The sequence below is a fragment of the Ranitomeya variabilis genome, chromosome 7 (assembly GCF_051348905.1).
Source record: "Ranitomeya variabilis isolate aRanVar5 chromosome 7, aRanVar5.hap1, whole genome shotgun sequence".
In the NCBI taxonomy this organism is placed as follows: domain Eukaryota; kingdom Metazoa; phylum Chordata; class Amphibia; order Anura; family Dendrobatidae; genus Ranitomeya; species Ranitomeya variabilis.
This window is the reverse complement of record NC_135238.1, coordinates 50,202,827-50,219,254: the sequence shown is the minus strand read 5'-3', so window position 1 is coordinate 50,219,254 and position 16,428 is coordinate 50,202,827. Positions and strand designations below refer to the sequence as shown.

General features: G+C 42.8%; 1 protein-coding gene across 1 annotated transcript in view; it reads left to right on the top strand.

Annotated features, from left to right (window-relative positions):
• Positions 1–9,894: 9,894 nt before the first annotated feature.
• UQCRC2 (ubiquinol-cytochrome c reductase core protein 2) overlaps positions 9,895–16,428 on the top strand; it is a 30,498-nt gene continuing 23,964 nt past the window's right edge. Inside the window, exons 1-8 of the mRNA XM_077275053.1 lie at positions 9,895–10,046; positions 11,355–11,432; positions 12,358–12,507; positions 12,862–12,926; positions 13,846–13,902; positions 14,600–14,724; positions 15,286–15,383; positions 15,563–15,620. Of these exons, the coding sequence (XP_077131168.1) occupies positions 10,014–10,046; positions 11,355–11,432; positions 12,358–12,507; positions 12,862–12,926; positions 13,846–13,902; positions 14,600–14,724; positions 15,286–15,383; positions 15,563–15,620 (664 nt within the window). The 5' untranslated portion in view covers positions 9,895–10,013. The remainder of the gene's footprint in view (positions 10,047–11,354; positions 11,433–12,357; positions 12,508–12,861; positions 12,927–13,845; positions 13,903–14,599; positions 14,725–15,285; positions 15,384–15,562; positions 15,621–16,428) is intronic.

The window sequence follows — 16,428 nt, the reverse complement described above, 5'->3', positions numbered from 1 at the left end:
ATGTCCTGTGTCTAGTGTGTCACTGGTGTGTATGTATCCTGTGTCTAGTGTGTGACCGGTGTGTATGTATCCTGTGTCTAGTGTGTGACTGGTGTGTATGTATCCTGTGTCTAGTGTGTATGTATCCTGTATCTAGTGTGTGACTGGTGTGTATGTATCCTGTGTCTAGCGTGTGTTAGGGGTCAAGTTCCTGCCTCTGCACAGGGGGAATCTCGGGCCATCTTCGCTGCCGTCTCCCATTCTTCTCCTGCCGCAGTGGAGCCTGCTCAGCGGAGACGTCGGTCCCAGCGTTTCACTGGATCTGATACTGTGCGAAGGGTTACTGCTGCCTCTCCAGGCTTTACTATTGTACCCTGCACTGTTCTGCAGCGAGCAGGCTTTTCTGGGACTAAGTCCTGCTTTGCACACACTGAGCATGCCCAGGGCAAGATCTCTCAGTGGAGATCTAGGGTCACATGCTCAGGTACTGCAGCAACTTCCATTGGTTCTTCTTGGAAGGTCCTGTAGGTACTACAACTATAAAAGGTTCTCATGATTGCACGGTATGTTATATATATATATATATATATATATATATATATATATATATTAAAAAATATTCTATTTCTTGTTTAAATTGTTTTATTGAAAATGTTCTAATTATTATACAAAATGGAGTTAAACAACATGAAGGAAAAATATGGGGAAACGGGAAGGAACTATTGCAAAGCAATAACAATTATTCTATCTCTGATACATGTACCAAGAAATATTAAGATCAAGGATAAGACAATGGAATTTTCATTTCTTTCACAGTATCTCACCATTTTGATAGTTTCATTATCACATATGTAAGGTAGCTATGTTCCTGATCAGAACTGCCAAAAGGAATTTCAGGGCCCCATACTGGCAAAATTTTCAGGTTCCTTTGAGGCTCCAGGCTCCACCCCAGTTGCGCCTCCACCCGTCAAACTTTCCACAGTCCCACCGCCCACCCTTGGAAAAACTCTTCTGCCCCCCCGTTCAAACCAATTACACTGTAACAGTTCCCATGGAACAATATCACATACATAACCATCAGCTTTTGTTTTGACCAACAGATTTTTAAGCCTGCCACCACGACAAGGTAGACTCTTTTGGCAGGGCCCTACTCTACTCTACTCTACTCTACTCTAATCTATTAAACATTTCTTAAAATATCCAATACTCTTTTTAGGTATATTTTTAATTATTTTTCTTTAAGGGAATGTGCTACAAACATTTTTAAAACTAAATTGAAATCAGATTATGCTCATCTTTTTTATCATCTGCATTTCTGATTGCAGATTATTGAATTCTGTTTCCTGTACATTTATGGAAGTTGCTCTCCTGTCTGTTTGGAGATAAGGACATTGGGCATATATATATATATATATATATATATATATATATATATATATATATATATATATATATATATACTGTATATATCATAAGACATTATAGGGAACTCTATTTCCTTGGGAGAGTTTTCTATTTATGTTCTTTATGTTCTTTAGTGGCATGCAGATGTCATTTTGGAGGAAGGGGGAAGAGGTGAGCTGTGATACTCCATACTGTGAATGGTGAATTCTGTTATCTCTCATTGTAATCCTGCCTGTTATGATAATGAGGCGACTGCTAATAAGGGATCTCTTCTGGACATGTCAGTCTATTAGAAAAGCTGTTTCTGTTTATTATTTTATCATATAAGGGGTGACAAACTTTAAAGTAAATTCTTGCTTATCTTTAAACTATGATTAAAAGGATTGACAATTTTCTGGTTATTGTTGAGGAATGTTTTTGAGATGTAGGGCTCTTACTAAAATGGCCTTTCTTGAATTTTGGCACCAAATATGAAATATGGGAAATAGAAATATAGGCTATGCTGAATTTCTGCACTAAGTGCCTTTTAAGCATCTCACAAACACATTGGTTAACAATAATCAGAGAGTTGTCAATGCCCAAAACATAAAAGCTTCATAACACATTCCTACTAAATATTTTGCTAACTGAATCTATTTTTCATAAGAGTCATTTAGTTTAAATCCTTTGGTCAATTATATAACGTGAATAATTGCAGTGCCAATAACAAAAGAGAAGACAAAAAAAAAAAAAGATTGTGTTGTGGAGAAATGCTATATACTGTCTGTATGATAAAGATTTCTTCCAGGCTTCCATAATATTTCTCAACAACAGGACCATTCCCATGAGGCATACAGTTAGGACTAGCCTAACATTTCTATTACCTGTATGCCCATATTAATAGGTCATATACATCTTGGCGGTGACCGATTCCCTTTAAAGCATAAGCACACATATATTAATTTTTATCTTTCTAATAGGATGACGACAGCTGTCCAGACCTGCATCCCACCACAAGTAACAGTCCAGGAGTACCGGTAATCCCCAGAGTATGAAATCATCCTCAGTGGGTCATCACAAAGCAAGAGGCTACGCGCCTCCCTTTGCTCTTACGGCATTTACTCAACTAAGAGTGCTGCTCAAACTGTTGGGGTGCAGCTGTGGGACCCTATTTTCAGAGATGATGTCCTCCACCCAAGTCTCAAAAAGCTGAAAGGGTCTTCAGGAGAGGTGGGTAGTTGAGCTAGGCTATCAGACGGTCACCTCTGTAGCTGTAGTCATCCTTCCTATGGTTACATTCAGGGGTGGACAGGGGCGTACATGTTATTGTTGCAACTTGTGCAACTGAACATGGGCCATGAGGTAAGGGGACCCATTTCCACATCCAAAGCAGATGATATTGTGCTTAATGATGAGTTAGTGGGCTGCAAAGGGCTCATATATTGTTCTTGCATATAGATCCTCTTCTGTCTGTGTCTGCCAGTGGCTCCAATGTCTAATTAATTTCCTGCAATGAGAATCACATCACATTAATAATTTCCAAGCAATGAAGCTCAATACAATCAATCCTATCACTACTATTATGGGCTTTAGCAAAGTTGAGAATATATTGTTTAACCCAACTCTGATAAACCCCATCCAGAAAAAGGGATTCCATCCCTCCTTGGATATATCTCTAGCTTTTTATTGCAGCTCCTTTACTTTATCCATGTTTCTCTATTGAATCATGTGCATCTTCAATCTAGGAGCAGCATTCCTCACCTATAACAGCAAAGGTGCCCCTTCCAATTGCTAACAGGTAGTCAAGAGCCATTCTCTTCTGAAGGCCACCATCCCTATTTGGTTACTACAGAAGTAGAAGCTAATGGGGGCAAAACCAACAACCAAAACATTTGGTGATATGACATATAAGAGCTAATGTGGGTGGAGCCAACAACCACCACAATCCTTGACATCATATGACGCATCTAATGGGGGTGGAATCAACAATGCCAACACGCTAAGACAGGGGTGGGGAATCTTTTTTCTTTCGAAGGGCCATTTGGATATTTATACCATCCTTGGGGGCCGTACAAAGTCCGCCCACAAAGTACATCCTGACTATAGCATTGGTATCAGGACGTAATCTTTCATTGCATGCCCTTCAGTGTTCAGTGATGAACACTGCGTGTGTGCTAACAGAGCAAGAAGAAAATAATGAGCTTGTGGCAATCAAAATACAGCTCTTTGCCCAAGAACAAGAATCAGCTTGGAGCCTGATAAAAGGCCATTGAGGGCCTTACATGGCCCTGGGGCCTGAGGTTCCCCACCCCTGCTCTAAGACATAACAAGCAACAGCTAATGTGGGCCGAGCCAACAACCACCACATTCCGTGACCTTACAAGTGTTGGCTGTTACTGCTGGCTTCCACTGAAGTGCATTGCCCAATATACTAGACATCAAACAATATGAATCCTACCAATATGGGGGAATATTTGAATAGTTTCAGTACCTATGGAGCCAATATGTATATACATCGGTGTTGTACAAGAATTTCCCAATATTGGTTGGATTTATATTTTTCATCTAGACTACATATTACTATAATGTCTCAATAACATCCAACAATTACATAATTATCTCCAGGTTACATGTGTTCGTTTTACAGCATATAACTATAATCTCCCAGATTTGGATGATTCTATAACAATTCATGGCCTAAAAGTCAAGAAGTCGTCATGTTCCAGTTATGGCTGCGGGGATTCTCTCAATTATAACTAATCTATGGACTTGATGAGCAAGAAAGTCAGAAACCAATAAAATGTGATGGATAATTGGGAAGTCATTGTCATTTATGTACTTGAAGATAAATCCTGTCACATCTCCCTTTACTATTGGAAGAAATGCTGTAAAACTTGGACATCACCTAATCTGAGGGGTTCACTCTTTGTTTTGGACGTGCTTGTATTATATAGAATACAGACTCCTTAACCCCTTACCGACATCGGACGTACTATACCGTCTGATGTCGGCTCCCCCGCTTTGATGCAGGGCTCCGCGGTGAGCCGGGACATGTCAGCTGTTTTGAACAGCTGACATGTGCCCGCAATAGGCGCGGGCAGAATCGCGATCTGACCGCGCCTATTAACTAGTTAAATGCCGCTGTCAAAAGTAGACAGCGGCATTTAACTACCGCATCCAACCAGGCGGCCGGATATGACGTCATTGCCGACCCCGACACATGATCGGGGGTCGGCGATGCATCACGAAGGTAACCATAGAGGTCCTTGAGACCTCTATGGTTACTGATGCCGGCCTGCTGTGAGCGCCCCCCTGTGGTCGGCGCTCACAGCACACCTGCATTTCAGCTATATAGCAGCGATCTCATGTTCGCTGTTATGTAGCTGAGCCGATCGAGTGGTGCCTGCTTCTAGCCTTCCATGGAGGCTATTGAAGCATGGCAAAAGTAAAAAAAAAAAGTTTAAAAAATGTGAAAAAAATAAAAAAAATATAAAAGTTTAAATCACCCACCTTTCGCCCCAATCAAAATAAATCAATAAAAAAAAATCAAATATACACATATTTGGTATCGCCGCGTTCAGAATCACCCGATCTATCAATAAAAAAAAGCATTAACCTGATCGCTAAACGGTGTAACGAGAAAAAAAATTGAAACCCCAGAATTACGTTTTTTTGGTCGCCGCGACATTGCATTAAAATGCAATAACGGGCGATCAAAAGAATGTATCTGCACCGAAATGGTATCATTAAAAACGCCAGCTCGGCACGCAACAAATAAGCCTTCAATCGACCCCAGATCATGAAAAATGGAGACACTACGAGTATCGGAATATGGCGCAAATTTTTTTTTTTTTTAGCAAAGTTTGGAATTTTTTTTCACCACTTAGGTAAAAAATAACCTAGTCATGCTAGGTGTCTATGAACTCGTAATGACCTGGAGAATCATAATGGCAGGTCAGTTTTAGCATTTAGTGAACCTAGCAAAAAAGCCAAGCAAAAAACAAGTGTGGGATTGCACTTTTTTTGCAATTTCACCGCACTTGGAATTTTTTTCTTGTTTTCTAGTACACGACATGCTAAAACCAATGATGTCGTTCAAAAGTACAACTCGTCCCGCAAAAAATAAGCCCTCATATGGCCAAATTGACGGAAAAATAAAGAAGTTATGGCTCTGGGAAGGAGGGGAGCGAAAAACGAAAACGAAAAAAACGAAAAATCCCACGGTCATGAAGGGGTTAATGAATAAAAAAATGAGAAATCGATGATAGAAGAGAATGAAGGACACAACAAGAGATGACATAGAGACGACTTACCTCTCTCTCCGCTGTCTGCAACTGTCAAATGGAATGTTGGCTCTGCGGCTCCTTACACAATGTGTGTGATGTCATAATGCAAGGGGCGGAGTCAGAAACCACAACATTCCGTGACATCATCAACAGGAGCAGAAGTTGTTATTTAAAAGGACCAGGCCGTACAACCAGTTCATTACCATATAAATGAAATGAACTCTAATTATCCACCTTGACCTCTTAAAACTTTTATACAATGTCATTATTGCTATAAAATGTAATTCCAGAGTAGTTTGTACTGATTTGAACAGTGATAAACCGACAATAATAACCCATTTATCCCAGTATTACAGATGATTAGATTATATGGATGGTTGGATGGGGAGGTGGACATACTACTGTAGGATAAAAGGCCAGTAAATAGGAGAGGACACTATAACCAATGTTACTATAAATTCCAGGATGGGACAATTAATTTTCCCAAGGGGCTACATGACAGACAGTGACTGATGTGGAGGGGGGAACCAATAGGCTGAAATTAATTCTGAAATATTTATACAGTATATATTCCACTAGCGTAAGACACAAGGTTCTTTGGCGATTCTAGCTGCCTGTTTGGGTGACAACAACCACCTGTTGTCGAGAAGTAAAAATTAGAATAAAAATAGTAAAAGTTCAAAACGGCACTCAGACACCAGTCGTGATGACACTAGTATTAAAGTGAGTCTGCAAGAAAAGAGGACGTATGTCCTCACATAGAAGTATTCCAAGGGCCAGTATACAGGAAAATACCCCTCTTGGAACGGCTTGATACTTTGATCAAACATCGCGGTGCTTGGTTACACTCGTTACTCGGTCAAGTCCTCAAGCGCCTTTCTCAAGTCCCCCCGACATGTTTTGCAACTGTTAGACAGCTAATAAACATGCGATAATTGCCTGCCATACACAGTAATGCCATAGCCATGTTGGCTACTGGCATTACTGTGAATGGACAGCCGCATCGTGTCATTGAGTCTTATATGAGACCTGATGATGCGATGCTCGGCACAATGTCCTCTGGAAGCATTTAACCCCTTAACCCCCAAGGGTGGTTTGCACATTAATGACCGGGCCAATTTTTACAATTCTGACCACTGTCCCTTTATGAGGTTATAACTCTGGAACGCTTCAACGGATCCTGGTGATTCTGACAATGTTTTCTCGTGACATATTGTACTTCATGATAGTGGTAAAAAAAAATCTTGATATTACCTGCGTTTATTTGTGAAAAAAAATGGAAATTTGGAGAAAATTTTACAATTTTACAACTTTGAATTTTTATGCCCTAAAATCACAGAGATATGTCACACAAGTAACATTTCCCACATGTCTACTTTACATCAGCACAATTTTGGAACCTAACTTTGCTAGGGAGTTTTAAGGGTTAAAAGTTGACCAGCAATTTCTCATTTTTACAACACCATTTACACCCCATTTGAAGTCACTTTGAGGGGTCTGTATGGTAGAAAATACCCAACTGTGACACCATTCTAAAAACTGCACCCCTCAAGGTGCTCAAAACCACATTCAAAAAGTTTATTAACCCTTCAGGTGTTTCACAGGAATTTTTGGAATGTTTAACAAAAAATGAACATTTAACTTTTCTTCACAAAAAAATTTACTTCAGCTCCAATTCGTTTTATTTTACCAAGGGTAACAGGAGAAAATGGACCCCAAAAGTTGTTGTACAATTTGTCCTGAGTACGCCGATACCCCATATGTGGGGGTAAAAACGACTGCTTGGGCGCATGGGAGAGCTCAGAAGGGAAGGAGCGCCGTTTGAGTTTTCAATGCAAAATTGACTGGAATTGAGATGGGACGCCATGTTGTGTTTGGAGAGCCCCTGATGTGCCTAAACATTGAAACCCCCCACATACGGCAGCATTGGCTCAGTATTGGGGTATCAGGTGCAGTAATAGGGACACATACAGCAGCAGCGGCTCAGTATTGGGGTATCAGCAGGATGAGCAGTTTGTGCCGGTTGGGAATAGATGGTGACGTGCTGAAAATATGAGATGTGAAATGTGTCTTTGTTGTATTCTCTGCAGACGAGTCCTGGCTGGAAGAAGTTGTCATGTTGGTCTGTGCCAGATGGGAAAAATGAACGATCCCATCAGAAAGAACATCAGCGGTAAGGCATTATCTGCAACTGCGCTGTGATCTCTTACATGTTCTGTAGGACTGGTATCTGCCACTGACCATATGGCGGTAATATCCATGTTGGTCGTCTTTATATAGAGAATATCTTCAGTAACAGCGCGGTCTTCTGCTGAGGTTCTCCTCCACTATTAGGGGGCGTCACTGAGTTGTAATCAAGGTTACCTGGTTAGGGGCCCACTCAGAAGCTTCGCCCCCCCCCCAACCAAAACCCTAGCTACACCTCTGCGTCCTCCGTTTAAAGGGAACCTGTCACCCCCAAAATGGAAGATGAGCTAAGCCCATTCGGCATCAGGGGCTTATCTACAGTATTCTGTAATGCTGTAGATAAGCCCCCGATGTATCCGGAAAGATGAGAAAAAGAGGTTAGATTATACTCACAGTACAACTGTCTACACAGTCAAAGTAGGGGAGTATACAGCAAAACCAACAACTCAGAGAGCAATCCTACCCCTTAAAACCATTAATCTTTATTAATATTCCAGTATAAAATATACAATAATTTACCAACTAAAGATAAACAACATCCCAATTAGGGGACCACGATATCTGGGAAATAAGAGACTCCGCTTAACTATATCTCATTTGTATACAAAAAATAACACAATAGAAAAAATAAACAGAACGTGAATATCTAAACATAATATATGGTGATAACTAGTTCATTGAGCGTTTTTTTATCAAAAACTCTAGCTAGCAACAACATTAGATCTTTATGATAGATGATGGTTATATGATCATTTTTCTTCCTCTAAATACACATATGAGGACTTATTAAGAATTTATATGTACAGCTAGGGTATACCAAAAGGATGTTGGCTGGCTATTGTTAGCACACATATACAAACCTAGGGGCAGTTCCATGCCTATATGGATCATTGCATATCCACTATATGAATGAATTGTAGGTCATACATCAGGTGTATCAGTATTGTTTTTATGTGTGTTACTATGGATCTTTTCTGATCCATACTTGTGTGGGGTTTGTTATTTGTGGGTATTAGATTTGTAGGGGTCACCTAGGGAAATAAGGGACAGCCGCCGTTGAGCGGGGGCGCCATGTCGACTATCTAGGGTGCCAACCTCCGCTGCAAGGAAGGGTATCAGACCTTAGGGCTCATTAGGGTCAATATAGGCATACTATATCAATTTTTCATTTTTTATGCTTTTTTCATGTTTTTTGGTTTTTTAGTGTTATTTTTCACGTTCTGTTTATTTTTTCTATTGTGTTATTTTTTGTATACAAATGAGATATAGTTAAGCGGAGTCTCTTATTTCCCAGATATCGTGGTCCCCTAATTGGGATGTTGTTTATCTTTAGTTGCTAAATTATTGTATATTTTATACTGGAATATTAATAAAGATTAATGGTTTTAAGGGGTAGGATTGCTCTCTAGATTATACTCACCCAGGGGGTTCCCACTGCGGTCCGGTCCAATGGGTGTCGCAGTCCGGGGCCTCCCATCTTCTTACGATGACGTCCTCTTCTGGTCTTCACGCCGCGGCTCCGGCGCAGGTGTACTTTGTCCTGTTGAGGGCAGAGCAAAGTACTGCAGTGCGCAGGCGCTGACCCTCTCTGACCTTTCCCTGCGCACTGCAGGACTTTGCTCTGCCCTCAACAGGGCAAAGTACACCTGCGCCGGAGCCGCGGCGTGAAGACCAGAAGAGGACGTCATGGAGTGAAGATAGGAGGACCCCGACCGGACCGCGACGTCCATCGGATCAGACCGCCCCTGGGTGAGTATAATCTAACCTCTTTTTCTCCTCTTTCAGGATACATCGGGGGCTTATCTACAGCATTACAGAATATGCTGTAGATAAGCCCCTGATGCCGGTGGGCTTAGCTCATCTTCGATTTTGGGGGTGACAGGTTCCCTTTAAGAACATGCTGGGAGTTGTAGTGCTTTCAGACCACCCTTTTTTGGCAGTAACATAAGCCTCCATCTACGCAGGTCTTTAACACTGTTATTTTCATAGGGGCTCTCTAGGGAGCTTTGGGGCCCGGGTGTGATTGTACCGCTGTACCCACGATAGTTTTGCAACTGGGCGGACGGTGGGTGTCTGAGGACACTGGTGACCGGGGCAGGGGGCGGCGCTGGGCATGCCGGGAAAGCGGACGCCGCCATCTTGGACTTCCTGTCAGCAGCTGAAGGAGACTGTGCGGTCATGAAGCTGATCACCGGCGCCCGGTTCCTCTCGGTAAGGACGGGCTCCGTGTTATCTGCCTGTTCACATTGCAGCCGGGGGCGGCCATGTCTGCTGCTAGTCACCTAGGCTGGGGTGTGAGGGAGAAGGGCTGGTGGTCGCTCAGGCTGTCACCCCCGGTGTGTATGGGGAGCAGTGCCCGGTGACAGGCGGCTCTGCGGCCCCGGTCCTGTGTGTGACTGTGGCGGGGCCGGGGCGAAGGTGACCCCGCTGTCCTGTGTGACATTACACATGGCCCCCAGCGGAGCGGGGACTACTGCTCCCAGCGGAGCGGGGACTACAGCTCCCAGCGGAGCGGGGACTACTGCTCCCAGCGGAGCGGGGACTACTGCTCCCAGCGGAGCGGGGACTACAGCTCCCAGCGGAGCGGGGACTACTGCTCCCAGCGGAGCGGGGACTACTGCTCCCAGCGGAGCGGGGACTACTGCTCCCAGCGGAGCGGGGACTACAGCTCCCAGGTGATGGCAGTAAGCTGCATTAAGAATGCTGCAGCCTCCGGAGCTGAAATCTCTCCTGTGGTCTGAATAGGAGTGGCTGATCCGTAATATCAGATCTCCGTGTCCGGGAGGCTGCGCTCTTATGTGTGGTCACTGTTACTAACCAGACTCCCTGCAGGTGTATGGAGGCGGCCAGGACCCTCACTCATCTGATCGGGGGGCTCACTGGAACACCAGCAATATTATCATGTCATTTGCTTGATGGCAGAGCTGCATACCATGATGGCGGCCCCCCAGATTGCTGCGCGATGTCACCTACTGTAGTTGTTAATAACCTATTATTTTGATACTGAAAGCTGCACAGTACAGCCGGATTCACACCATGGTGTTTTCCAGGCCTGCTCTGGCATCAGTCGCTCCACCTGGACTTTGTGTCTGTGGCGCTGTAAGTTTGGGCCGGAAGACCTACGGTCAGTCTGGGCATTGTGGTCCATGTACGGCCCGGGATATACTGGTGTTCATGAGCTCAGGCTTCTTCCATGTTCACTGCGGGGCGCAGGAGACTATGGGTATATTCTGCTACCACTAAGCACACTCTCTATGTTCCCCCATGTAAAATACTAACTCCTCTCCAGTGCCGGTGCATGGATCTTGATATTGTTCCATCGGGCGATCTCTGCAGCTTCATTCTTCCCGTCTGCGGACAAATCCCAGACATCTAGAAGAAATAAGCGCTGCTGCTCTCCGCTTCCTCTTGGGTGTATGTGATCCGTCCGGAGGCGGGGAGAGTTGGATGTAATATTACTTTCTCCACATTAGAAGCTTTCCAATGACGCCAAGTAACTATCGCTGCTCTTTCTTCTAGAGACGGCTGTATTCTGCAACAGCAGCCGCAAAGTCAGAAGCTGCCGTAGGAGCGCGTCTTCTGCCCGAGGAGCTGGAGGTAAGTTCTTGGTGACGACGTGTCACCTGTATAGTGCCCCTATAAATACCAGGCCTCCAAGAGTCCGCTGTGTGTGTTCCCACGTACGCTAACTAAGTCTTTAACGCTGTTGTTAAAGGGGTTGTACAGCATATGAAATTTAATCCCCCCCCCCCCAATACATAGAATTGGAACTAACCCTTCGATTGCTGGGACCCCTACTGATGCAGAGATTGGGACTTTGTAGAGCCCCCATCTTAATAGAGCTGAAGTAAAACATGATTCGTTGTGCTGGAGATCGCCGAGCCTTGAACCCATAGACAGATATTGGAGAACAAGTCACCGCTGCTCCTTTTAGGTAGTGTGGTGCAGAACCCCGTTCAATGGATCTGTGGGGTCCCAAAGGTCGGACCCCCAGTGATCAGTATGTTATCTCCTATTCTATGTATAGGGGGATAATTTACAATCTTGGTACAACTCCTTAAATTCTACATTCTTCACGAAATTACATTTTCTTTAGGTGTTAAAAAAGCATTGGTCTAGGTGAGTGTTTCTCAAACTCCAGTCCTCCCAGCCCCCCCACAGGTCATGTTTGAGGGTTTCAATAGGTGAGAGAATTCCTGATGTCTTGATGATACTTCTATAACCTATGTAATGCTAATGATATCATGAGAACATGACCTGTTGGGGGCCGTGGGGACCGGAGATTGGGAAACGCAGATCTAGGTGAATATTGTTCGTAGAGAACTTCCGTTTTAATGGAGAGCAAATTACTGTTGCAGCCAAAAGAACAACAACCAGTCTGCTCGCTACCTCTGTATTTTATTATATACTCAGCATAGGGACTTGTGGTCCTCACGGGGACTAGTCTGGTCCCGAATGTTATTACATACTCATGTGTTACCGTGCTGCTTGTGTATAAAGCTGTTTTACTTGGGTTTTTCAGATCACAAAGTTGCCAAATGGGCTGGTAATCGCGTCTCTAGAAAACTACTCCCCGGCTTCTAAAATTGGAGTATTTGTGAAGGCTGGAAGCAGATATGAAAGTGGCAACAACTTGGGCGTTAATCACGTGCTCCGCCTGGCATCGAACCTGGTAAGGTCTACTTTAAATTGGCTTAGTGTGATGTAGGAACCATACAAAAGCATTTTGGGCCTCATACATTACGATTTGTTTTATATTGCAATATATACAGAATACCTTGGCAAACATAAAGTGGAACTATAATGTATAAAATGCATCAACATGGTGTGTAAGATCTTTTGCAACTTTAAAAAAAAAAATGCCACAGAGGAAGAGATTATTTAAAAAAAAAAAAAAGTATAATTTATCTCTCCAAATCTGCTGCAGCGCCCCACGACGGTGGTCTCTACCAGCACCTGAGAGCATTCAAAAAGGTTATTTGGCCTCTGTATAATTTTTCTGTTCCATTTTTTTTTCTCCTTACAGACTACAAAGGGAGCCTCTTCTTTTAAAATAACCCGAGGCATAGAAGCTGCAGGCGCAGGATTAAGGTTTGTATTTACAATTTGTAATTATTCCCAGCATTGCAAGTTATCACCTCTCTATAAGATAAATTAAAACTTTCTAATCGGTGAAGGTCCAACTGCTGAGACCCCCCTCCACCAATTTTGACAGGGCTTTGAAAAGTTCAGACTACTTAAAGGCCTATTCCCACCGATCACAAAGCCGTCATCTGTCTTGTAGACAGTCTATGATGATCAATGTTGGGAGTAACCGTTACAGCTTTAGCGCAGAGGGGGGGGAAATGTCTGTGTAAGGCTGCCGTCACACTAGCAGTATTTGGTCAGTATTTTACATCAGTATTTGTAAGCGAAAACCAGGAGTGGGTGATAAATACAGAAGTGGTGCATATGTTTCTATTATACTTTTCCTCTATTTGTTCCACTCCTGGTTTTGGCTTACAAATACTGATGTAAAATACTGACCAAATACGGATAGTGTGACGGCAGCCTGAAAAAAATGAAGCAAGTTACCTGCAACAATTATCAAGAGCCTTTCACACTAAGACCTGCGCCATGCTGTGAACTGCGATTAACACGTGGAAAGCCTTATTTACACTTTTCCCCCCTCTTTCTTAGTTTGCTGGATCTATTTTGTATCCCTGTGTCCATCCTTGCAGTCCGTGGGGCTTCGTTATTTTTTTCCTTATGAAAAATTGTTAGGCAATCCCTGCATGTGTTGTGGCTGTCAAACAGCCGCAAGACATGCAGGTACGGGGACTGTAACATATTATTCGAGCACGCCAAAGACACACTCGGTTAGCTCCTGAGCATGCTCTGGTGACATCTGATCCGAGCACATTCGCTCATCCCTAGTAATGAAGCTTTCATAGAAGAAGCTATCACTTGGTGACAGATGTTGATAGTGTTAGGAATCACAGAATAATTGCTTTGGATGTCTGTTTTGCAGTGTAACATCTACGAGGGAAAACATGGTGTACACCGTGGAGTGTCTGAGGGACTATGTGTAAGTATCTCTTTCATTCCCTTCACCGTGCCCTCCTGCCCCTGCTTCAGTGGTTCAGGGGAAGGGAGATGCATAGTAGGACATTTTATGTAGATGTGTTACTTAGCATGCACTTTTAGGGTATGTGCACACGATGCAGATTTAGTGCAGAATTGGTGCAGAACTGCAGCAGATTTTTCTGCTGCAGAAACGCTGCAGAACTGCACTGTGATTTACAGTACAATGTAAATCAATGGGAAAAAAAAAAGCTGTGCACATGGTGCAGAAAAATCTGCGCAGAAACGCTGCAGATTTCAAAGAAGTGCACGTCGCTTCTTTTGTGCAGTTCTGCAGCGTTTCTGCTGCAGATTTTTCTGCACCATGTGCACAGCTTTTTTTTTCCCATTGATTTACATTGTACTGCACAGAAACTGCACAGAAACTGCATAGAATCTGCATAGAATCTGCGCAGAAACTGCATAGAATCTGCATAGAATCTGCATAGAATCTGCATAGAATCTGCATAGAATCTGCATAGAATCTGCATAGAATCTGCATAGAAACTGCACAGAAACTGCATCAAATCTGCAGATGCAGATTTAGTGCAGAAAATTCTGCACCACATTTCCTACGTGTGCACATAGCCTTAAAGGCTCACATTTGACACACAAATATGTATTTGAAACGAATGCTAAATATTTGTCTTTATTTTCTCCAGTGATACCGTAATGGAATATCTGATTAATGTCACTACGGCCCCTGAATTTAGAAGATGGGAAGTGTCTGACCTTCAGGGCCGAGTGAAGAATGATAGACTTCTGGCTTATCAGAACCCACAAGTCGGTGAGTAATTGGTCTGCCTCTAATTAGAGAACAATTACCACAAATGTTGTAACAATTAGACCTCATTTACACATCAATTTTATTTCACATATGAGAAAAACGGACCAAATTTCATCAGCACTTTGACTGAGTGTTATCTGGGTTTTTTTTTTATCCTATTTAACAATCTATGAAAATCTGACTGCTTGCCTTTTTTTTCACACACCTATAGACTTGCAGATGATTTTGAACCCACACTGAGATCAGTCAGACATGTCTCTGCGATTTTGCATGGACCATTTGGTCTGCGGAAAATTACTTACATGTCTATGACACCCCATTCACTATTAAAGGTACAAGTGCTATCCTTGAAAAATATGGATAGCGCTCGTAAACAAACAAGAAAAATTAGGTCTTAAAATTGGCACAATACTATGTAAAAACTTAGGAGACATCGTCTGTATGTTGAAACGTGAAGGGTAAGACATTTCTAACACTGAGGGCAATTGAACCTTGCTGTAATTCCCATGTATTATTGCACGGACATAGTTGTACTAAGTTTCTGAATACATTTATTCTCAGGTGTCTTGGAAAACCTTCACGCTGCATCTTACCGCAATACACTTGCTAACTCCTTGTTTTGTCCTGACTACAGAATTGGAAAAGTGTCGCCTGATGAGGTAATGATTTACACTGAATGTCTGTTTTTATAGGTTGTGAATTTGGTGTAGAATTTATTATATAAATGGATTGCGGCGTCTAAGAACCCCAGAGATTATATTTTTTGTGATATGAACCATTGCTGTACAGTAATTTAATTAATCATTTTAAATTTACAAAAAAATGTTTTGTCTTTTAGCTACATCAGTTTGTACAGAATCACTTTACAAGTGCAAGAATGGCCCTGGTTGGACTAGGTGTGTATTAATGGGCGTATGGCAGAAATCAGGTCATGGTATGGTTCACATCTCAATTCTTGCTGCTGTCTAAAGAAGTATTTTATCACCTACACTTTTGACAGAAACCTAATGTACAACATGGACTACCACAGAATCAAAATAATTATGTATGGCCAGGTGCTGCAAGCTGCGCTTTCCTGTAGAGTGGGGAAAAAAGGTGTACGGACCCTGCGTATACCGAAAAGTGCCTTGTTGGCTCATGGTAGTCAAACCGATTTATGTGAAAAGCGTTTTCCACATAAATGTGGAATCTGACAGTATATCGGCTTTTCCCCTCTTACACTGACATTGGATTAGGTTGCATTAGTGACATTACTTTTGCATTTGTCCCTCATTCTTCTAAGAGCACCAACTTTTAAGGTAGAGCAGCACAAGAGTACCAAAAACAGCAGCGACACAGGCCTTTAGTAAACTCCTCAGTGCCCTGCAATCGTGTCCCGGGGAGGCCAGTTGGAGCTGGTGACCGTGAGCATCAATAACCGCTCAGTTCATACGGTTAACAAGAGCGTTTGGAGCTCAGTTCTGGCCCCTGCTGATGCAGATACCATGTAACAGCTCCTGGGCTCCCCCCACTCATGGATACCCCAGCACTGATGTACCCACACTAGATTTTCCGTTAGTGGGTAAGCTTGGGAAATAAAGCAATATATCAGTTCCTGGGGTGTTTGCCTTTAAAGCAAAATCCAATTGTTGCCACTTGAATCAATTAGAAATAAAATGACTCGTACACAAAAAAAAAGGCATCAAATAATTCACCGAAAACTTA